The sequence below is a fragment of the Castor canadensis genome, chromosome 8, assembly GCF_047511655.1.
Source record: "Castor canadensis chromosome 8, mCasCan1.hap1v2, whole genome shotgun sequence".
NCBI classification, from domain to species: domain Eukaryota; kingdom Metazoa; phylum Chordata; class Mammalia; order Rodentia; family Castoridae; genus Castor; species Castor canadensis.
In genome coordinates, this window is record NC_133393.1 from 85,144,827 (window position 1) to 85,167,251 (window position 22,425).

General features: G+C 37.1%; 1 protein-coding gene across 1 annotated transcript; it reads left to right on the forward strand.

The window, feature by feature from the left end:
• The first annotated feature begins 3,792 nt into the window (after positions 1–3,792).
• On the forward strand, positions 3,793–3,999 carry LOC141425503 (small integral membrane protein 10-like protein 3). The gene is given in 1 exon segment (XM_074081741.1): positions 3,793–3,999. A coding segment is annotated over 1 exon segment (207 nt).
• The last annotated feature ends 18,426 nt before the right edge of the window (positions 4,000–22,425 follow it).

Sequence of the window (22,425 nt, forward strand, 5' to 3'; positions counted from 1 at the left end):
AGTGGCTGGTATTACAGGCATGATCCACCATACTTGTCTTGTTCTTGAGATGCAGTCTTGCTAATATTTTGCCTGGGCTGGATTGAAACTGTGGTCCTCCTATCCCTGCCTGCTGAGCAGCCAAGATTACAAGCATGTGCCATCACATCCAGCACATGTTCCACTGTTTTGACTTCTTATGGTGGAATTTTGTGCTATGCCAGGGAGTTTTGAATCTCTGTGTAAGCTGTGAGTCCTTTCTTAGAATAGTGTTTTTAAATGTATAAATTATAATACATATGTTTATGAAAGAAATTTTATTGAAATGTTGTTTTTGTAGAACATAAAAATGTTGAACAGATATTTGTATACCCATGTTCAACATTATTCACAATAGGCAAAAAATGGAAGCAGCTAAGACTGGGCCTGATGGCCCATGCCTGTAATCTCAGCTACTCAAGAGGCTGAGATGGAAAGATTGCAGGCCAAGGTGAGCCCAAGGGAAAAAGTTAGAAGATTCTGTCTCAAAGAACAAGCCAAGTGTGGTGACACACACCTACAATCCCAGTGAGGTGGGAGGCAGAAGAATGATCATGTTCTGAGCCTGAACTAGGCAAAAAGCAGAAGGCCCTACCTGGAAAACAAAGCAAAAAGGGCTTGGGGATGTGGCTTAAGTGGTACAGCATTGCCTAATGAGAACAAGGCTCTGAGTTCAAATCCCGGTACTGGCAGCAAAAAAGGGAAGTCAGGGGAAGCAGCCCAAGTGTCTATCAACAGAAGAATAAATAAACAAAATGAGGTAGATAGTATCATAGAATATCATTTATCCCTAAAAAAGGAAACTGACATATTCTACTTCATGGATGAAATTTGAAGACATTATTCTAAGTGAAAGAAGTCAATCACAAAAGGGCAAATAATGTATGATTCCACTTATATGAGGTAACTACAATAGCCAAATTCATAAAGACATAAAGCAGAATGGTGGTTGTGAAGGGCTAGGGGAGGAAGAGATGTCAGGTCATTGTTTAATGGGCACAGAGTTTCAATTAGAGAGCATAAGCAAATTCTAGGGATGGATAGCAGTGAATTTGAACAGGTGAACCCAATGTCACAGAACTACACATACAAATCATTAAATTGGCAACTTTTATGTATATTTTTCCATAATTAAAAAAAGCAGAAAATACATATTTGTATATATAGCATGTGTTTCTTTATATGTGTTAAGTAATAAAATTACATAAGCAGAGGTATCTGTGGTAATGTGATCTAGAGGCAGGACTAGAATTTTGGAGTAGCAATGAATGTAAACAATATTTCAATATATCTGCAATAATTATAATGTGATGTAAAAAGTCTAGTGACAAAATCAGAGGTCCTGCTAATACTGCTGTGGTTTATTAGCTAAATTCTCAATTAAGTACAATGATAAATTTCAGCTAGATCAAGTGATAATGAAGATGTAAGTTTCTTCCTAGTTCACAGACCCCTTGTATTCTATCTAGGGGTCTCTTCAGGATCTTTGGAATTCCAGGTGATAATACTTATACTTGTGTTGAGTTTTATTTTCCTACATTTAAAATTTATTATTTTTCTTCTTTAATTATTTTAAAACTGTTCTTTTTATTTCTTTAAAAATAATGGTGAAATAGACCTACAGAAAAATAACCAAATCTTAAATGAACAGCTCAGTAAATTTTGGCAAAATGTGTACAATTGTATAATCAATATCCTAATCAAGATACAGAATATTTCAGATGGGTGTGGTGGTACATACTTGTAATCCCAGCACTTGAGAGGTTGAGGGAGGAGGATTACTAGTTTGAGGCTAGCATGGAATACATAGTAAAACCCTGTTTCAAAACAAGAAGAAAAAAAGAAGATGGTGGATTAGAGACAGCCAGCATTTTCTGGCACTTCAACAAATTTGATACAAAATCAACAGGTTAATGGCTCAGGAAGAAGACAGTGGTCAGAAAAAACAAGGGAAGGCAACAATAAACAATAGGTGGAAATCAGATGAAATTCAGAAATACTGAACTTTGAATTTATAAAGAAATAATGAACTGTAACATAGAGTGCTGAGCAAAAGGGTAGGGAAGGAGAATTCCACCAGCAGGGTTATAAGCAAAGAACTGGCCTGGAAGATCCACAAGTGTGCACCAGCAGGCACCATACAAAAATAAAATCCAAGACGAGAGGTCTACCTATCACAGAGTACTCAGAGCAGGGAAGAAGCCCAGTCTTTAAACACACACACACACAAACTATGAAGACTTCTCCCTTCTCTGCCTAACTGACTTTGCTTCAGATTCACCAATAGAATCTACTTAGGGGAGAAAGTGCTAATGGGAGCTCAGTTGAAAGTCAAAGACTAAAGTTACCAAAACAATAGCCATGTAGCCCGTGAGTGAAGATTCTTGCAGTGGAAGCACAGCTGGAACTGTAGAACTCTGATAAGAGGAAAGATGTGTTGTCAGAGCCAAGACAGAAAATTGAGAACCTAAGGCAATCGGGATCAATAGAGTCCCATGCCTTGTCCAGCTGGTGCAAACTGCATGGTATTGACAACTTTGCACACTTCCAAAGGGCCAGAGAGATTGGTGGACAACATCCACCACTCAGGAATTTATTTCCTAAGATAAACTAAGACAGGCAGAGACATCCAACCTGGGGTGGGGGTGGGGTCTTCTGTTAACAGGCCAGGAACTATTTGAAGACAAGCCTGCTTACAGGTAAACACTGTCCTGAATTCAACCCAGTAGGAAAGGAAGGTCAGGGCTCAGCCCTTAACAGATTTCACCACTTTAATTTCTCACAAATTCAGAGAAGAAAAACAACAAACAGGCTGCCCTCCCACAAAGGAAACTGAAAAAGACAAACCTGGGTGATAGAAATCCCCCTTCCTTTCCTCACAAGGAAGAAAATTGAGACACCCCTTTGAACATCAACTTAAATATTAATGATGAAAACCAGGACTGTAAAATAGGTACAGTATGTTTGATGGGTACAAATGGGAGGGGGGAGGGTGAAGGAAGGGGATTAAGGTGACAGTATATGGCAGATGGACTTCAGATACCTGTATGAAACATAACTAAGAAACCTCTTGGAATTGCTTTAAGTGGGGTGGGGAGAGGTTGAGGGGGAGAGAGGATGGGGGCAATGTAAATAATGTTCAATATAAGTCTGATTGGAATTGTCACTACGAATCCCCCCCATAATGAATATAGCCTAATAAAAATTTATTAAAAAAAAGAAATATTGACTGGCATATATTTTATTTATTTTTTTATAGTGGCAGCTGTAGACAGATTGTTGTAGGGTTTTTTTTTTGTCTTTTCCTTTTTTCTTTTGACCATTTTGTGTTTTGCTGTACTTATTTGATTCTGTTCTTTCTCACTATCATTTTAACTTTCCCTATAATTCCACTCCATGTCTTTTCCTCCCTTTCCTATTTTGTTTCCTCTCCTTTTTTCTTTCTCCATCCCTCCTTTTTTAGTACTTAATACCTCTAGGTGTAATAATTTATAGTATTCTAGTTCTTTTCCTTTCTAACCTCATTGTGGGTCTAGATGATGTTTCCAATTGTTTTATACATTTTAATAAACGACAAGTGAGCTGCACGACCGCTCTGGGTCCAGGCGGTGGCTCCTGGCATGGCTTCCGAGTGTGATGCGAGTACTCCGCTCCCACCCGCCGGCCTCGCTGAGCCCCCCTGGCTCCCTGAGCGCACAGAGTGCGGGCCAGCGGCTAGGGCAGAGGCCCGGGGCGACGCAGCGCAGACGGGCGGTAAGGAGTGCGGGTTTCTATATGTTGACGGCTCTGTTGGGCCTGGCTGTCCGGCTGTAGCGCTAGGCTGCTGCCTGCTCCTATGGGGTCTTCTGCAAGGGGTTGACCCGCACACTGCTCATCTTCTTCGACTTGGCTTGGCGTCTGCATATCAACTTCCCCTACCCCTACATCATGGCTTCCACGATGCTCAGTGTGCGCTTGCAGGTTCACATTGAGATCCACTGAAGGGCCACTCCTGATTGACAGGTGTTCTCCCAGGCTCACCACATCAGAGAACATAAGCGTGAGGGACCGAAGCAGAACCCTGGGCACCTGCCTGGCAGAAGTGCAGGGGTGGGTTGTGTAGTCTTAAGAGAACACAGGAGGGGAACACCTGCTCAGCACCGGCACCCTCCCAGGTGCATCAGTGGAAAGTCACAGGATGGGACGTCATTGTTGGAAAAGAAAAGTGACCCAAGCGAGGCTGACCTCCTACTGCACAGTGACAACAAAGTGCTTTTGTATGCGAAGGAACCGATGGGAAGAAACTCAGCCCCTGTAGCATTCCGAACAAGGCCGAGGATCTGTGCTCTGCTCCTGCAAAAGAGTGGCTTGCTGGCAAGTCCCATGGCAGCAGGGAAGCTCTGGGGAGGGACTGGCCAGAAAGAGGGCCCAGAGCCACGGACAGCCTCAGATGAGATCCCTGGGCATCAGGATGGCCAGGCCACCCACAACTGTGGGAGGTGGAAATTGCTAAGGGGGAACCAGCGAGGGCTTTTCCCGAGGGGCAAGGCATTGAGCTGGGACTCTCTCACCCACTAACCGAGCTGTGTGTGAGGCCACATGCTGGTGCTGAAGTTCTCCTGGAGGAAGAGACCAGGAGTGTTTCCCATGACTTTGTGAAGCTAGTGTTCTCAGAGCAAGCAATAGATACAAGAAAACTCTTCCATGTCTAAAAAGTACCTCAACTGCTTCACAGACAACACTGGGGTTACAGGCTCTACAACCTTTCCAGTTAGAAAATCCCTTATGCCTTAGCTAAGGTATAGCAGAACAATAAAAATGGCAGATTAATTTTCCAAGCTGTCTTGGAATGATTTATCTCACATTAAATCTGGAAGCGCACAGCGCAGCCCTTCAGCTCCTTCTTTGATCGCACAACCAGACCCACCAAGTTCAGCTCACTGAAGCTGGATGAGGCAGAAGAATTGTGAGCTTGTTGAAAATTATGCTTGAAAGACACTCAGACTTGGGAAATCCTTGGGGAGATTATCACACTTCAGTAGAGAGTGAGGTGCCAAAGTTATGGTTTGGCCTGCGGTTTCATGTGTCTCCCATCCCTGATCTAAGGGCTACCATTCCAGACGCTGCCTGTCTCTTCAGCCTGCGAAGTGCGGGTTTTCTTTCTCACACTGCTTCCTTTCCACTTGAGATACAGCTTAAACAGAGGCCCGATGGTGAGAGCTGTTACGTTAAATCTAGAATTATCTTCTCAAGTTAGGGACCCTCAGTAAAAATGAGCTTGAGATTTTGCTGTAGCTCAGCTAGAGAGGCAAAGCAAGTGTTTTTCCTTACAAACCTTCCCCAGCCATAGAAACTGAAGTGTGTTTTACACTAAGATTTTTCTGCAGTAACTCCCTTTGTTGTTTGTTGGTGACTTTAATAAAGGCCATTTAAGAGTGTAAGTTTTTAAGGATTCCCAAAGTGACTTAAACAGCCACTTTGAGGACACATAATTGCATTTATCAATATATATTGTGAGCTAAATTACTATGCCATTACTATTTTAGTGTTTTGGGAAAATGAGGACAAAGTCTGTTCTTTACCATAATAAATATGTCCTATTTAAAAATGAGTAAATAAATAAATGACATGTTGTTCAATTGTGGTAGTTGTGAGTATTGCCTGCTTTCTCTTTGAGTAATAGCAGGAATTTTGATCCCAAGAGAAGATTCTCTATTAAGATGACTCCAAATTGGGGGTGGGGAGGGATAAAGGAGAATGCTGGAGGGAATGAATTCAACTATGATACATTGTAAAAACTTTTGTAAATGTCACAATGTAACCCCAGAACAATAATAGCATAATAAAAAAGAAGAGAAAAAAGGACTCCAACAATAAATAAATCAGAGACATCCATCCAACTGATGTGCAAATCACAACACAGAAACACAACAAATATGAAAAATCAAGGCAATATGACTTTTCCAAACATTTGTAATCCCAAAATAATTTAATCAAGAGATACATAAATGACTGAAATTCCAGACAAAAAGTTCAAAAACATACTTTCAAAAATGATCAATTACCTTAAAGATGATTTAAACAAACAACTGAATGAAGAAGTCAGTTCAAGACCTGGATAAAAAAGTGAGCAACATGGATGAAAAATTCAGCAAGGATTTTCAGATTCCTAAAAAAACAAAACAAAACAACTCCAAAAATGGTGAAAATGAAAAACTCAATAAACAAAATAAAAACACAGTGGAAAACCTGAACAACAGACTGAACCATGCAGAAGAGAGAATATCAGGAACTGAAGACAAGGTTGAGGAAATTCTACATTCAGATAGCAATATAGGAAAAAATAAGCATGAACACAACTTTTAAGAACCCTGAGACATGATAAAAAGACTAAATCTAGGAATTCATTAGAAGAAAGAGCTAATATATAAACTAAAGGCATGAGAAAGATATTCAATGAAATCATAGCAGAAAGTTTCTCAAAGCTTGGAAAAGAGATGAATATCTGGATACAAGAGGCATATAGAACCCCAAATGGACTGAACCAGAAAAGAAAATATAGCATCACATTATACATAAAATGTCCAGTATAAAGACCAAAGAAAGGATGATGAATGCTATAAGAGAAAATGGCAACTTGTTTCCAAAGACTGAAGCATTAGGATTACATCAGACCTCTCAGCAGGAACACTAAAATCAAGGAAATTGTGAATTGATATATTTCAAGTCCTGAGTGTAAATAACTGCCAACCAACAATACTATGTTCAGCTAAATTGTCCTTCAAAATTGAAGGATAACTAGGGACCAAGATAAGTACAAACCAAAGCAAAAGCCAGAATTGCAAAAGATACTAAAAGGAATTCTTCACACACAGATGGAAGAAAAATAGTCACAAACACAAGAGCTCAGGAAAGAATAAAATTTCACAAGAGAAAGACATGAACACATGAGAGTTAGGAAAGAATCAATCATGTCCAACTCAATAAACCACCAACCTTCAAAGATGGAAAAGAAAACAAATAGTAGTAGAATTAACCAGTAAAACAACAACAACAAAATTACAGGAATCAGAAAATACCTTCCAATAATAATCCTAACTGCGAAGGGCCTTAACTCTCCCATTAAAAGACATGGATTGGCTGATTGGATTGAAAACAAGATCCATCTATTTATTGTCTTCAAGGGACACACCTTACTGACACACACACATACAGACTGAAATTAAAAGGATGGAAAACAAAATGACAAAAGCAACTGGAAGCCAAAAGCAAGCAAGAAAGTAGCCTTACTCATAGGAGACAAAATAGACTTTAAGCCTTTAAGCCAAAATTAGTCAGAACTGATAAAGAGGATCATTGCAAAAGTAACAATCCATCAAGAATATATAACAATTATAAATTTATATGCGTCCAACTTCACAAGAGAAATTACTGAATATAAAGGGACAAATAGGTTCAAATATGATAACAGTGGTTGGCTTTGATGCCCCACTCTCATAAATACATAGATCACCCAGATCAAAAGAATCAACAAAGAAACTTCAGATTTAAGTATACCATGCACCAAATGTATTTAACAGGCATTGACAGAATATTCCAACCAACTTCTACAGAATACATATTCTTTGAAGCAACTCCTGAAATAGATCACATTTTAGGCCATAGAGCAAGTTTTAACAAATACAGGAAGACTGAAATAATTTCTTATTTCCTATACATCATAATGGAATAAAATTAGATATCAATAGCAAGAGAAACTACAGACCTACACAAACACATAAAGATTGAACAATATGCTTCTGAATGATCTGTGAGTCATTAAATAAATCAAAGAGGAAACAAAAAAATCTTAGAATTAAATAAAAATGGAAACACAGCATACCAGAACCTATTCAATATAGCAAAGACAGTTCTAAGAGGGAAGTTTATACTTATGAGTGACTACATTTAAAAATCAGAGATCTAAAATAAATACTTAATTCCTCCAATTGCGCTCTTCCTCCTAATAGCCCATTCAGCTATGAACTCATCAATGGATTATTCCATTCATGAGGTTACTGTGCTTGTAGTCCAGTCACCTCTCAATAGCACCACCAGCTGGGGACCAAACCTTCAGCACATAAGTCTTTTGAGGGGGAACAATTCATATCCAAATCATAACAACTCAGAACTGCCTTATCATTTGACTTAATGTTTTTGGAACCATACATAATATGTAAATTTATGAGAGAAGCTCTGTGATTATAAACTTTCAAAGTAGATGTTTTTGAGGACCAGGCTGACATTGACAAGTTTTTATGTTGTTTTCTTTATTTATGGGAAGATTTTTGCCTTGTCCATTGTTTTACTCAGTGCACATATTTTTAAGGGTACACGTTTTAGTGATGATCTTATTTCCAACTACCTACATTGTAGGCCTACACCTCCTGTTTTAATATAATTATCTGTTGAGATGTACAAACATTCTCTGGCAAAATGGTATAATTTCTAATTAACATTCCAGTTTTCAGATTTCTTTTCCTTTGTTTTTGCCCACTAAGGATTTTCCTTATTTTCTTGAAAGTTCAGCAAGCATTTCATAGGACATAAAATATTATATATAGAATTGCTAGAATTTTATAGTTGTGTGGAGGTGGGTGAAAAGGTAATTCTGAAGTTTTACCCCAAATCATTTTCTTTATTGTGATGTAACAATCAATGAGCCAATACTGATAAATTATTATTAATTAAAGGCCGGAGTTTACCATTAAATTTCATTCTTTGAGTTGTACATTCTATGAGTTTTCACATAATACAAGCACCAACCTAAATTACAGTTCATGCGGAATAATTTACTTGCTCTTAAGAAACACTGTGATCCACATATTTACCTCTCCTTGCCTCTCCCTCAGCCCCTGACAACCACTAGTTTCTTTTACTGGTTTTATAGTTTTGTCTTTTCCAGAGTATCATATATTAGAACCATATAGTATTCAGCCTTTTCAGATTGGCTTCTTTCACTAAGCAATGTGTATTTAAGGATCCTTCATGTACTTTGTGGTTTGGTAGCTCATTTACTTCAGCTGTTGAATAATATTTCATTGTAAGGATGTACCACAACTTCTTTATCCATTCATTGACTGAATGACATTTTGCTTCCAATGTTTATGAATACGGCTACTATAAACACTTGTATGCAGTTTTCACATCATTTCAACAAATATAAAGGGGTAAAATTGCAGGATTGTAAGAGTATGTTTAATTTTGTAAGAAATCAAAATCACCAAACTGAGTTAAAAATGACTATACTATTTTGCATTTTCACCAAAAATGAACAGGAATTCCTGCTGCATCTCATCCTTAACAGCATTGTTTTCAGTATTTTGGTTTTAGAGTACAGTAGTATCTAATTCTGATTTGCAATTCCAGAATGACATATGGAGTTGAACATATTTTCATATGCTTAATTTCCAACTGCATATCATCCTTGGTGAGGTACTTGTTCACAGTTTTTAAATCTGGTTGTTTTGTTTTCTTCTTGTTGAATTGTAAGAGTTATGTGTAATTTGAATACCACTCCTTTATCAGATCCATGTTTGGCAAATACTTGCCCTTAGACAGTGGCTAGTTCCATTCTCTGAACATTGTCTTTTACACAGTGCAAGTGAAATCCAACTTAACTGTTTTTTATTTTATGCATTTTGCTTTGGATTTTGCATTTTTAAAAGTCAGCACCAAAGCCAAGGCCACCTATGTTATTTTCTCGTGGTTTTACACTTATGTGCTTTATATTTAGGTCTACACTTAATTTCGGGTTAAATTTTGTGAAGGCTGTAGGGTCCATGTGTAGATTCACCTTTATGCCTGTGACTGTCCAATTTTTTTCTGCTCTAGTTTTTGAAAAACTATACTTTCTCTATGGAATTACCTTTGCTCTTTTATCAAAGATTAATTAACTATATTCATGCGGTCTGTCTGGGTTCACTACACCATTTCATTAACCTACTTAGTTAGCTGATACTTCATTGTCATGATTATTGTAGTTTTACCACAAGTCTTGAAGTTGAGCTATGTTAATACTCCAATTTTGTTATTCTTCAAAATTGTGTTGACTACTATGGGTCTTTTAGCTTTTAATCTACACTTTAAAATCAATTTTCTCTATTCACAAAATAGTTCCTGTGATTTTTTTCAAAACTGTTTTGGTCCACTTTGTGTTGCTATAACAAAATACTTGAGGTTGTATAACATATAAAGAATTGATTTCACAAACGCTTCTGGTGGTTGGAGGGTACAAACAGCATGGCATTACTGCCCTGTGAGGGCCTCATGACTGCCTCACAACATGATGATAAAGTGAGAAATCACCCAGCTGTGTTCAAAAGGGGACAAGAGTGTGAGGTGGCCTCCCTTTGTAACAGCCCATTCTCTAGAGAACTAATCCAGGCTCACAAGACTTAACCCACTCCCTTGAGATGAGTACTAATCCCTTCCAGGGGTAATAACCCCAAAGCCAATTGACAAACCCAATTGACATGACTGACAACGCCAATCATGCTCCAGTGGGCTCTACCTATTAAAGTTTCCATTGTCTCAATACTATTACATCAGGGACGAGCACACAAATCTTTGGGGGACAAGCCATAGCAGTTCCTTTGTATTTCCATACACATTTTAGAATCCACTTTCTGATTTTTATGAAAATATTTCCAGTGTTTTTCATTGAGGTAACATTGGATGTATAGACAAGACTTGGAGAAAGAGCATTTTAATAATATTTAACTTCCCAAATCATGAACACAATATATCTTTCACTTATTTATATCTTCTTTGATTTCCTCCCTTCATGTTTTATAGTTTTTATCATAAAGATCCTATATATATTTTGTTAGATTTATAATTTAGTATTTTATGTTATGGGTGCTATTGTAAATGGAACATTTAAAATTTTTATTTTTGTTAATATAGTATATAGAAACACAATTGACGTGTAAATTGACCTCGCTGAATTCACATATTTTTTGTATTCTTTGAGATTTTCTCTATTAATAACGATAGCATCTGTGAATAGACAGTTTTTTATTTCTTTCTTTTTATTCTGTATGTCTTTTCTTTCCCCTCCCTTAACCTCCTCTCTCTCATATACACTCATTTTTTGTTTGTTTGTTTTACTCACTTTTTGTCTTTTGGCTTTATTTCACTGGCTGGAACTTCCTGTATGATGTTGAATACAATTGGCAATAACAGATATTTTTGTCATTTCTCAATCATACAGTGAAAGGATTCAGCCTGTCATTGTTAAATATGGTATTTGCAGAAGATTTATTATTGTTCATTTTTCGTGGTACTGGCATTTGAACTCTTGATCTCAAGTTTGCTTGCTGGTGCTGTACCGCTTGAGCTATGCTGGAGGTGAGGTTTTTCTTTCTTTATAGATGCTCTTTATCAGTTTGAACACATAGTTGCCAAGAGGTTTTATAATGTGTGAGTGTTGAATTTTGTCAATGCCTTTTTTGTACCTATTGAGATGATCATATGGTTTTACCCCGTAAATCTATTATATGATGAATCATATTAATTAATTTTAAAATACTCTAATCTTGCACTCCTGGGATAAATCCCTTTTGGTTGTGATGTATTATCCTTTAAAATAACGTTGGATTTGATTTGCTAATACTTTGCCAAAGATTTGTGTATCTATTTTAATAAGGAGAATTAGTTCATAGTTAATTTTCTTGAAATGTCGTTAAATCATTTTATATTCTACTCTCATAAAATGAGTTAGAAAGTAAACTTTCCTCTTCACTTTTCTTGAAGAATTTGTGAAGAATTAATATTATCTTTCCTATTAAGTATTTGGTAGAATTCACCAGTGAAATCTATGGGCTCATGTGTTGTAGAATATTTTAAATTCGGAATTTAATTATATATAATTCATTTCAGTAATAGTTGGCTGTTTGTATTTTTCAATGTATTTTCCTATTTCACTTAAGTTGTTGGATTTTTGAACATAAAGTTCAAATTTTCTTATTATCTTTTTAATATCTGCAGGTTCAATACTGATATTTTTCCTCTTTCATTCTTGATATTGGAAGTTTGTATCTTCTTTGTTCTTTCTTGGTCTAGGTAGCAAGAAATTTATGTATTTTATTGATATTTATGTTTTTCTCTTTTCAATTGTATTGATTGCATTGAATTATTCCCTTATTGTTCTTATTTTCTTCTTTATGCATTCTTTGTATTTAATTTACTCTTTTTTCTATTTTTTAAAGTGGAAGCTGAAAATATTAACTTATAACCTTTCTTATTTTCTAATTCAAGCATTTATTGCTGTAACTTTCCCTTAAAACAATGCCACCTACATCTCACAAATTTCAGCATGTTGGTATTTTTGGTTCTTTACTTATTACCCTTGCAATCTCTTCTTCAATTTATGGATTAATTAGAAGTGCATTAAAAACCTTTAGAACTGTTTGAAGGTTTTCTAGATATCTTTCTGTTATTGATTTCTAGTTTTTATCAACTTTGTTATGATCATATAAAACAATTTGAATGATTTCAAGTCCTTAAAATTCCATGCTTATTGTTCAAGTAAAGTAGATCTTGGTGAATTATTTATGTATACCTAGAAAGGATGTGCATTCTACTATTGTGGTGCATGTTCTACAAAATATCAATGTGGTTAATGTGATTGAGAGTGATTGACTGTGGTTAATATGATCAATTTGAATCTACAATATTTTGTGAATTTTGTATTTATTACTGGGCTGTCTTCAATTACATGTATTTGTCTCTTCTAGTTTTATTCATTTTTGCCTCACGCATTTTTGATACTCTGTTTTTAAGTATATATAAATTTAGGATTTTCACATCCTATCAGTGAAGTAGCCTTTTATTGACTTTTGCCTTATGTTAATATAATTATTCCAGCTTTTTTTTTTGTGGCGGTGGGGTTTGAACTCAGGGCCTCATGCTCACAAGGCAGGCCTTCAACCACTTGAGCCCTTTTTTGTGACAGGTTTTTTTCAAGATAGGGTCTCATGGAACTATTTACCAGGGGCTGGCTTCAAGCCATGATCCTCTTGATCTCTGTTTCCTGAGTAGTCCTGCGTTCTTTTGATTTCTGTTTGCATTGTATATATTTTATAGTTGATAATTTTTTGGCATGTCTAGACCATTTTCTTTTCTTTTTTCTCTTCCTTATTTTTACATTTACTTACATGTGAATACATTGTTTGGGCAACCAACACCCTTCTCCACCTTTTGGCAGAACCTGTTCCACCCTCTTGTTCTACAATTTTGTTGAAGAGAAAACAAACAGGAGATAGTATAGAGGTTTTGCTAGTTTGAGGTAAGGATAGCTATACAGAGAGATTCCTAGCATTGCTTGCATGCACTTGTGTATTGCAACCCACATTAGTTCATCTCTGCCAGATCTCTTTGCTACTTCCTGGTCCTCTTCCCATAGTGGCCTCTGTCAGTGTAAGATTACTTTATTTGCTCCTCTACAGAGAGCACATCAGCCACATTCAAGTTTTAGGTTTCTTTCCCTTTCCCTATGCCTCCAGTGCATGTTCTCCCATTAGTGTGTGAGCCATGTCCAATAATATTACTGCATTTGTTTTAGGTCTATAATCCACATATGAGGGAGAACATGCAATTTTTGGCCTTCTGAGCCTGGCTAACTTCACTTAAGATGATGTTCTCCAGTTCCATCCATTTACTTGTGAATGACAAAATTTCATTCTTCTTTGTGGCTGAGTAAAATTCCATTGTGTATAAATACCACATTTTCTTAATCCATTTGTTGGTACTGGGGCATCTTGGCTATTTCCATAGTTTGGCTATTGTAAATAGTGCTGCAATAAACATGGGTGTCCAGGTGCCTTTGTGATAACTTGTGTCATATTCCTTTAGGTATATCCCTAGGAGTGGTATTGCAGGATCATATGGCAGATCTATGTTTAGTTTTTCGAGAACCCTCCATATTGTTTCCAAAGTGGTTGTACAAGCTTACATTCCCACCAGCAGTGTATGAGGGTTCCTTTTTCCCCACATCCTTTCTAATATTTGTTGTTGGTGGTGTTCTTGATGCTAGCTATTCTAACAGGAATGAGGTGGAATCTTAGTGTGGTTTTGATTCACATTTTATTTATGGCCAAGGATGGTGAGCATTTTTTAATGTTTTTTGACCATTTGGACTTCTTCCTTTGAAAAAGTTCTGTTTAGTTCAGTTGCCCACTTCTTTATTGGTTCATTCTTTTATAGGTAGTTTAGGTTTTGAGTTCCCTGTATATTCTGGTTATCAGTCCATTGTCTGCTATGTAGCTAGCAAATGTTTTCTTCCACTCTGTGGGTTGTATCTTCAATTTAGAGACCATTTCTTTTGCTGTGCAGAAGTTTTTCAATTCATGTAGTCCCATAGTCCTGGACTTTTATTTTTGGGAGACTCTTTATTGCTGCTTCAAATTCATTATGTGTTATAGATCTGTTTAGATGGTTATATCCTCTTGGTTCAGTTTTGGATGGCCATAAATATCTACAAATATTTCTATTTCTTCAAGATTTTCCAATTTATTGGCATATAGGTTCTCAAAGTAATCTCAGATGAGTCCCTGGATTTCCTTGGTGTTTGTTTTATCTCCCCTTTTTCTTTCCTGATTTTACTAATTTGGATCTTTTCCCTCCTCATTTTAGTCATATTTTCCAGGGGCTTGTTAATCTCGATTTTTTTTTCAAAGAACCAATGTTTTGTTTGTTTGTTGATTCTTTTCATGGTTTTTATTTTGTTTTTGGTCTCTATTTCATTAATTTTGGCCTTTATTTTTATTATTTCTCTCCTTCTGTTTGTTTTGGATTTAACTTGTTCTTATTTTTCTATGAGCTTGAGATGTGGCATTAGGTCATTTATTGGAGATCTTTCTGTCCTTTTAATATATGCACTCATGGTTATAAACTTTCCTCTTAAGCCTGCATTTGCTGTGTCCCATAGAACTGGTATGTGATGTTTTCATTTTCATTAGCTTCCAGGAACCTTTTATTTCCTGTCTTATTTCTTCTGTGACACACTAATCATTGAGCAATGTGTTATTTAACTTCCAATTATTTTGTATTTTCTGCTGTCATTTTTGCTGTTGAGTTCTAGTTTTAATGTATTGTGATCAGATAGAATGCAGGGGGTTATTTCTATTTTCTTATATTTGCTAAGGCTTTCTTTGTAGTCCTAAGATATGATCTACTTTGGAGAAAGTTCCATGGGCTGCTGAGAAGAATGTATATTGTGCTGTTGATGGATAAAATATTCTGTAGACATCAGTTAGGTCTATTTGATTATAGTTGTCATTTAGTTCTATGATTTCTTTGTTGATTTTTTTGTTGGATGACCTATCTATTGGTGGTAGAGAGGTATTAAAGTCTCCCACTACAACTGCATTGGAGTCTACATGTGATTTTAAGTCCTTTAAAGTATGTTTGATGAAACTGGGTGCACTGACATTGGGTGCATATAGGTTGATAATTGTTATTTCTTTTTGATGTATTGCTTTTATTAGTATGAAGTGTCCTTTTTTTCCTCATTTGATCAATGTAAGTTTGAAGTCTACTTTGTCTGATATAAGTATTGGTACTCCTGCCTGTTTTCCAGGAACACTGGCTTGGTAAATCTTCTCCCAGCCTTTCACCTTGAACTGGTGTTTATTTCTTTCAATAAGATGGGTCTCTTTTAAACAACAGATTGCTGGATCTTCCTTTTTAATCCAGTTTGTCAAACGGTGTCTTCTGATGGGGGAGTTGAGTCCATTGACATTCAGTGTTAATATTGATATGTATGTAGTGATTCCTGCCATTTAGTTGTTTTTGTTTTTAAGGATTTGATTGTGTGCAGCTGAATCAATGCTACTCGCTGATGACAAGTCTTTTCTTCTCCTGTGGTTTGATACTTCCTGTTCTCTCATGATTTTATTTGCTTTCATCATCTGTATGCAGAATTCCTTGGAGAATCTTCTGTAGTGGTGACTTGGTGGTCACATATTGTTTTAGTTTCTGTTTATTGTGGAAGATTTTTATTGCTCCATCAATTTTGAATGATAGTTTTGCTGGTTAGAGTATCCTAGTTATTTTCATTTAGTGCCAGAAATACCTCACTCTATGCCCTTCTTGCTTTTAAGGTTTCCGTTGAGAAATCTCCTGTTATTTTGATGGGTTTACCTTATATGTTATTAGTTTTTTCTCTCTTACAGCCTTCAGTATTCTTTCTCTGTTCTCTGTGCTTGTTGTTTTAATGATAGTATGCCATGGGGAGGTTCTATTTCGGTCAAGTCTGTTAGTTGTCCTAAAGGCTGCCTGTTTGACTAAAGGGGCTTTTTATTTCCAGGATTTCTGTTTGATTCTTTCTTCTGAGGTTTTTCCATATCTTTGTTCAACTCCTCTTTTACATTTTCTGTTGTCATCTTTAATTCATATATCTCTCTTTTTTTAGTGTCTTTTCTTTCACTTTGGTGTTTGTTGGAAGTCCTCTCTGAGTTCATTTATTTCTGTGTCTTCTCATGTTCCTTATTTTTGGTGTCTTGAAATTTCTTGAGTGCATCTTGTACATTCTGTTTAACCATGTCTAGCATCTTCTCCATGAATTTCACAGTGATATCTTCCAAGATTTTTTCTTTGAGGGTTTTTATGTGGATATCACTGGGCTCCTTCATGACATTAATCATTGTTTTGTTGGGGCCAGGAACTAGGTATCCATTTTCTTCATTTTCCACTTAATCCTGTATTGAATTTTTTTTTTGAGGAGAGTAGTTTCTATCCCTTCTTCCTATCCACTTGGTGCTGTGCAACTATGTTCTTGATAGGCTAGTTGGTAGTTTTAATTGCCTGTTTTCTTTCCCTTGATTTCATTTTGTGTTGTGACTGACTTGGTTGTTAGCTAGGTTGATGTGCTCTTTCTGTCCTTGGCCTGGAGGTGTAATTCACAGGTTCAATGCTAGACCATATCATATTTAAATATTTTATAGAAAACTCCTTGATGATAACATCTATAGGCAGTGGGAGTTTGGAGGGTAATGGTTATTAGGTTAGATATAGAAATTTGTGTAATTGGTAAAGGTAGCACTAAAAAAGGGAGCCATTAAAAAGTGTGAGTGGGTGGGGGAAGAGGTATGGGGACTGCTGGGTTTTGTGGCTCTTGTGCATGTTTGTGTGTATTTCTGTTATTGTAGTGGTGGGTGCTTGTGTCAGGGAGTGCAGGGGACTGAGGTTGTGTATAGTAGACTAGTCAGTTGGTGGTGAGTGTGTAGGAGGGAGGGGTAGTGTGGTGACAGGTTGGGGGAACATAAGAGGGAGAGATGAAGTTTGGGGAAAGAGTGGATGAAAAAGGACAGAAAGAGTAGTTGGGCAGAAGAACAATGGATTGTAGCACAGAAAAGGAGGGAAAGTGAAGGAGGTAAGAATAGTGGTAAGAAAATAGTTATAGTGAAGATAGTAATCTAGAAAAAACACAACAAAAAACACCAGGTACGGGAAAAACAAAAAGTTCAGTCTTTTGGTAAAAGTTCTGGAGTTATGCCTTTGGCGTCCAAGTGGGAGCTCTCATGTGGTCTCACCAAGTGACTGGCTTGTAAGTAATATTTGGTCCTTCTGTCCACAAGATCAGTTGGAATTGTGAGGTGAGATAAGACTGCCAACTCAAGCAGGGTGGTCAGATCTGTTGTTTTCACCAGGCAGCAGCTGGGTTGCCCTTCAGCTGCAACTGTTTGGTCAGCTCCTCCCCCAGCAAGGTGGGGCAATTCAGTTTGAATGAGGCTTTCTGTCCCAGAGATCAGCTCCAGGATCCACCACCTACCTGGCTTTGGGAGGTTGCCTTGTTACCTCACTCCCACTCTCAGCCTTTGTGCTTCTCCCAACCTCTGCTGGGTGCTAGTGGTTCCTCTGGGAGGTTGGCTTGTCACCCCACTCCTGCTCTCAGCCTTTATGCCTCTCCTGATCTCTGCTGGGTGCCAGTAGCTCCTCTGGGAGGTTGGCTTTTTGCTCTGCCCCCACTCTTAGCCTTTGCTGCTTTTTCTGTGTTTCACTGAGAGTTCAGCTCCTTGTTCCACTCCTGGTCTCCCAGGCAGGTTCAGCATTCCACACCCTCCCTCCACTGTTGGTGTTAGATTATAGTGCACTGTTTATGTTTTTCAGTTTTGCTGGGGGCGTGGGTAGGCAAGTAGCACATGGTATATGATACTCACCTGTTCATTCTGCAGCTTCACACAAGCATCTTTGGAGCTGGTTGGAGGGGAGAAATGGTTCCACTTTTTTTAGTGTGGCAGTGTAGGGAGGCCTTCCACCAGATAGGGGTCCAGGATGTTGCAGAGTTTGATTCTGATTGATTCTGTGTCTTCTGTTTGTTGGGAGAAAAAAGAAAGAGAAAAAAGAGAGGGAAATAGACATGGAGCTTTTCTTCCCAGGCTGGACACACCTTGTTGGCTGTTACTGCACAGGATTTTTTTGGCTGTTAGGTACAATTAAAGGCTGATTTAAGGGTCAGTTTTTGAATTTTTATCTGCACCTAATGTAATGGTGCTTATTATTTTGGCTAGAAGCAATCAGAATTACCCAAATGTATTTCAGATGTCTCAAGGAGAATTCTGGTGTCACAGAGTTTAGGATTTCTGATTTCCTACTCTAGCTGCCATCTTGGATCACTGCTCTAGACCATCTTCATTTAATAATTAATTACATGGTTGTACTAAAATCTACCACATTAGTAGTTTACTTTTTCTATCCATTTTTTGTTATTTTCTCCTTTTTCAACCTCCTTTTGTATTGAGTAGTTTTATAATTCTGTTTAACCTTTACTATTGGCTTATCATTTCTACTTCTTTTTTTTAAAATAGTGGTTATTGCTGAGCACAGTGACTCATGTCTGTAATCCCAGCTACTTAGGAGACAGAGATCAGGAAGATTGCAGTTCAAGGCCATCCCTGGCAGAAAAGTTAGCAAGATTCCATCTCAACCAAAAAGCCAGGTACAAGTGACATGCACCTGTAATTCTAAGCATGCAGTAGGCATAGGCTGGAGGCTGTCTGTCTGAGGCCAGCCTTGGGTAAAAACATGAGAACTTACCTGAAAAATAATTAAAGCAAAAAGAGCTGGGGCATGACTCAAAGCACTGGCCTACCAAGCATGCCAAAAAATTAGTGGCTATTCTAGGATTTTTAATAGACTCATGTAATCATAATCTACCTTCAACTAGTATAGTAGAATTTTATATGTAGTAACTTTATGAAACATACTTCTAATTCCTCTCTTTCATTTTTTTTGCATTGTTATATACTAGACTTTTACATGTGCTCCAAACCTACATACTATTTTAGCTCTAGACAGTATAATATCTTATGAAGTGACTAACAATAAGAAAAAAATCTTTTATATTAGCTTTCGGTTTAGCAATTTCCAGAGATCTTTGTGGTAATCCAAGTATCTGTCTGGTATTTTATCTCTTCTTTCTGTATAGTTAATATTTCTTGTGATGTAGGTCTGCTGACAACAAATGATTTCAGATTTGGTTTGTGTGAAAAATAAATTTCTTTCATTTTGAAAGACATTTTTACTTAGTGTAGAATTCTGTTAGGGTATTTTCATTCAGCACTTTAAAGACATCATTTTGTTATCTTAGTTTCTAATGAGAAATATGCTGTAATTTTAACCTTTATTCCTCTGTATGTAATGTGTCTTGTTTTCCTCTGACTTCCTTCAAAAATTTTTCACTTTTGATTTCATATGAAAATGAAGATAATAAATCTCTCTCTCTCTCTCTCTCTCTCTCTCTCTCTGTGTGTGTGTGTGTGTGTGTGTGTGTGTGTGTATGTGTGTGTGTGTGTATGTGTGTGTGTGTGTGTTGATTCTCTGGGCTTCTTGGACCTGTGGTTTGGTATCTTTCATTACTTTAGAAAATTCTCAGCTATCATCTCTTCACATTTCTCTATTCTGTTCTCTCTTTTCCTTCTGTAATTTGAATTAAATGTTGGATGTAAGTCAGGTTCTGGATAGGACTTCTTTAAAAAGGGGCGAGGGATGACTCAGCTGACTTTTTATCTCTTGCTTTTGCTCTTTTCTTGCCTGGAACAAAGACATCATTACTACAATCCAGCCTCCTTTTTGTAAAGGTGACCTTGAGAATACTAGCATACAATCCTTTCTGCCTACATTCTATTGATCAAAGTAAGTCACATAATCAAGCCTAAATTCAATGTCTAGTATCATATAGCTACATGACGGTGGGTAGGCATTATCCTCTTTTTAAGAGAGAGGAGCTAGTCTATTAAATTAACTTACACAGTTGCACATTCCATAATTCTAGGAGTCATTGTTGATTCCTTCATTTTCCTCACTCCCCATATATAATCCATCAGGAAGTCTTGGTGAATCTTTTGTCAAAGTACCTATAGAATCAACACCTTTTCTATCTGCCACCCTAATCTGAGATACCATCATCTCCTACCTGAGCTCCAAGAATATCCTAATTGGTCTTTCTGCCTTTACCTTCTTCCTATCTCTTTTCCTCACAGAAGCAAGAGTCATCTTAAAATACAAATAAGTTCAGACTGTTCAATCAGTTACATAACAACTTTCTATTGCACTTAAAAAAATTTATAATCTTACTAATGTCAAGGTTATACACTTTCCTCCCCATTTATTTCATTCCGATTCTTATTCTGATTTCACATCTCATTCCAGTTTCTTATTTGTTCATTATATTTCTGACCTTTTAACCTCTTTCCTATTTCATTGCCTTTCCACATGCTTTTTCACTTCTTTAGGATGCTACCTAAATTTTGACAAGTGTTGTTCATTCTCATCCCTTAAGTCTTAGTGTATGAACCAGTGTGTGTGTGTGTGATGCTGAGTATTGAACCCATGGCCTTTCCTGACCATCCTTTCTATGCTTGTTCATTGGTTTTCTCTATCTAACTCTTCCTATTATCACCCTGATTTGTCTGTTTACTTATTTCCCTTACTAGAATGTAAGCATCATGAAGACAAGGACCATTTCTGTGTTGCTCACACAGGGCCTTAATCTTAGTACTTTATAGGGTTTTTTTAAATTGGTAAATGAGTAAATATATAAGACAACAAAAGTCTGATTCAGGAATGGTGGCCATGGGGGAAGGAGACAAATTTGAAACTTTTAAGATCCATATTAAATGCCTAATTGTCTCTAAGGCTTCTTCTTCTCTTTCCAGCCAGAAATTAAGTATAGTGTCCCACTACTGAACATCTTCCAATTTCTATTTGTGTCTTACTTTTACCCCTTATACTGATTGTTTTGAATGACTTCTCTTTTTTGTTAGAATTTTACCTATCTTAAGGCAAAGGCTATATTTTATTTATCTGTCTCCCATAATACTCAGCACTATGCTTGGCACATAGAAGGATGAATATATTTTAAGAATGAAATGAGGGAATGATGTGAACACTTTCTGGTTCTAGGGAAAGTGTGAAGAGTCTTTACAGATTGAATCCCTGGATAACTTCCCTACAGCTCAGCCTGTTAGGGAGGGGCCCAACCTTCTTGAAAAAAGTTTTCCAATCTCATTGTAAAGGTTCTCTGTTCAGAGTGTGAGCAGCCTATACTTTACTTTCTAAAGTAGACCAAAGAAAGTACAAATACTGGACTAATCTTTTTCTAGATTTAATAATCTGAAATAAGAGCTTGCTAGTTTCTTGATGAATTATAATGTAGAGCAGTGCCAAGCACATGCTAGTTAAGCCATTAGAAATAACTTTGAATTTCCAAACGTTTCTCCTTGGGGAAGTAGGGTAATAGCATTGAGCACATTCTGAGGAGACCCTTGGGTCCCAGCAATTCTCTGCCAAGTTTCAGCCCTTCCTCATTTCTCCTTTTCTGGTGTCTAAGGGAAAGGAAAGGTAGATTTGAGTTGAGACCCTCAGGGTCTCATTAGCATTTGCTACTTAGATATCCCCAGAGGTCTAAATGTAGAAATCTCCACAGGCAGCTTTACTTCCGATCAATTAAGGGAAGCCAGAGTTTCGCTTTTACTCTAAATGAGTCTTAGGAGGTTAGTTAGGAAGATGCCTACAGGGACACTCTAAGTGACAGATCCAAAGAATCAGGAGCAGTTGGGATTTATTAAAAGAGTAAGTAAGGAGCACATGTTCAGCTGACACCATTCCAAGCATCCTCAGTAAACTAGCAACTCCAGAACCAGCTCTTCTTGCTGTGTAATTTAAGAACTGTTTCTGGAAGGCCCTCTCCCTTTGCAATCACTTCTGGATTATTGAAGGGGGGAGGGAGTTGGTCCCTCACTTGAGGACATAACTGTTAACATGCCCTTCTCTAATCTATCCTAATCACCAATAGTCAGGTTAAGTCTTCTTTTGGAAAAAAGATTCATTTTATCTTCCATCACAGATTGTTCCTAATGACAATAATTGGAAAACAAACCAATA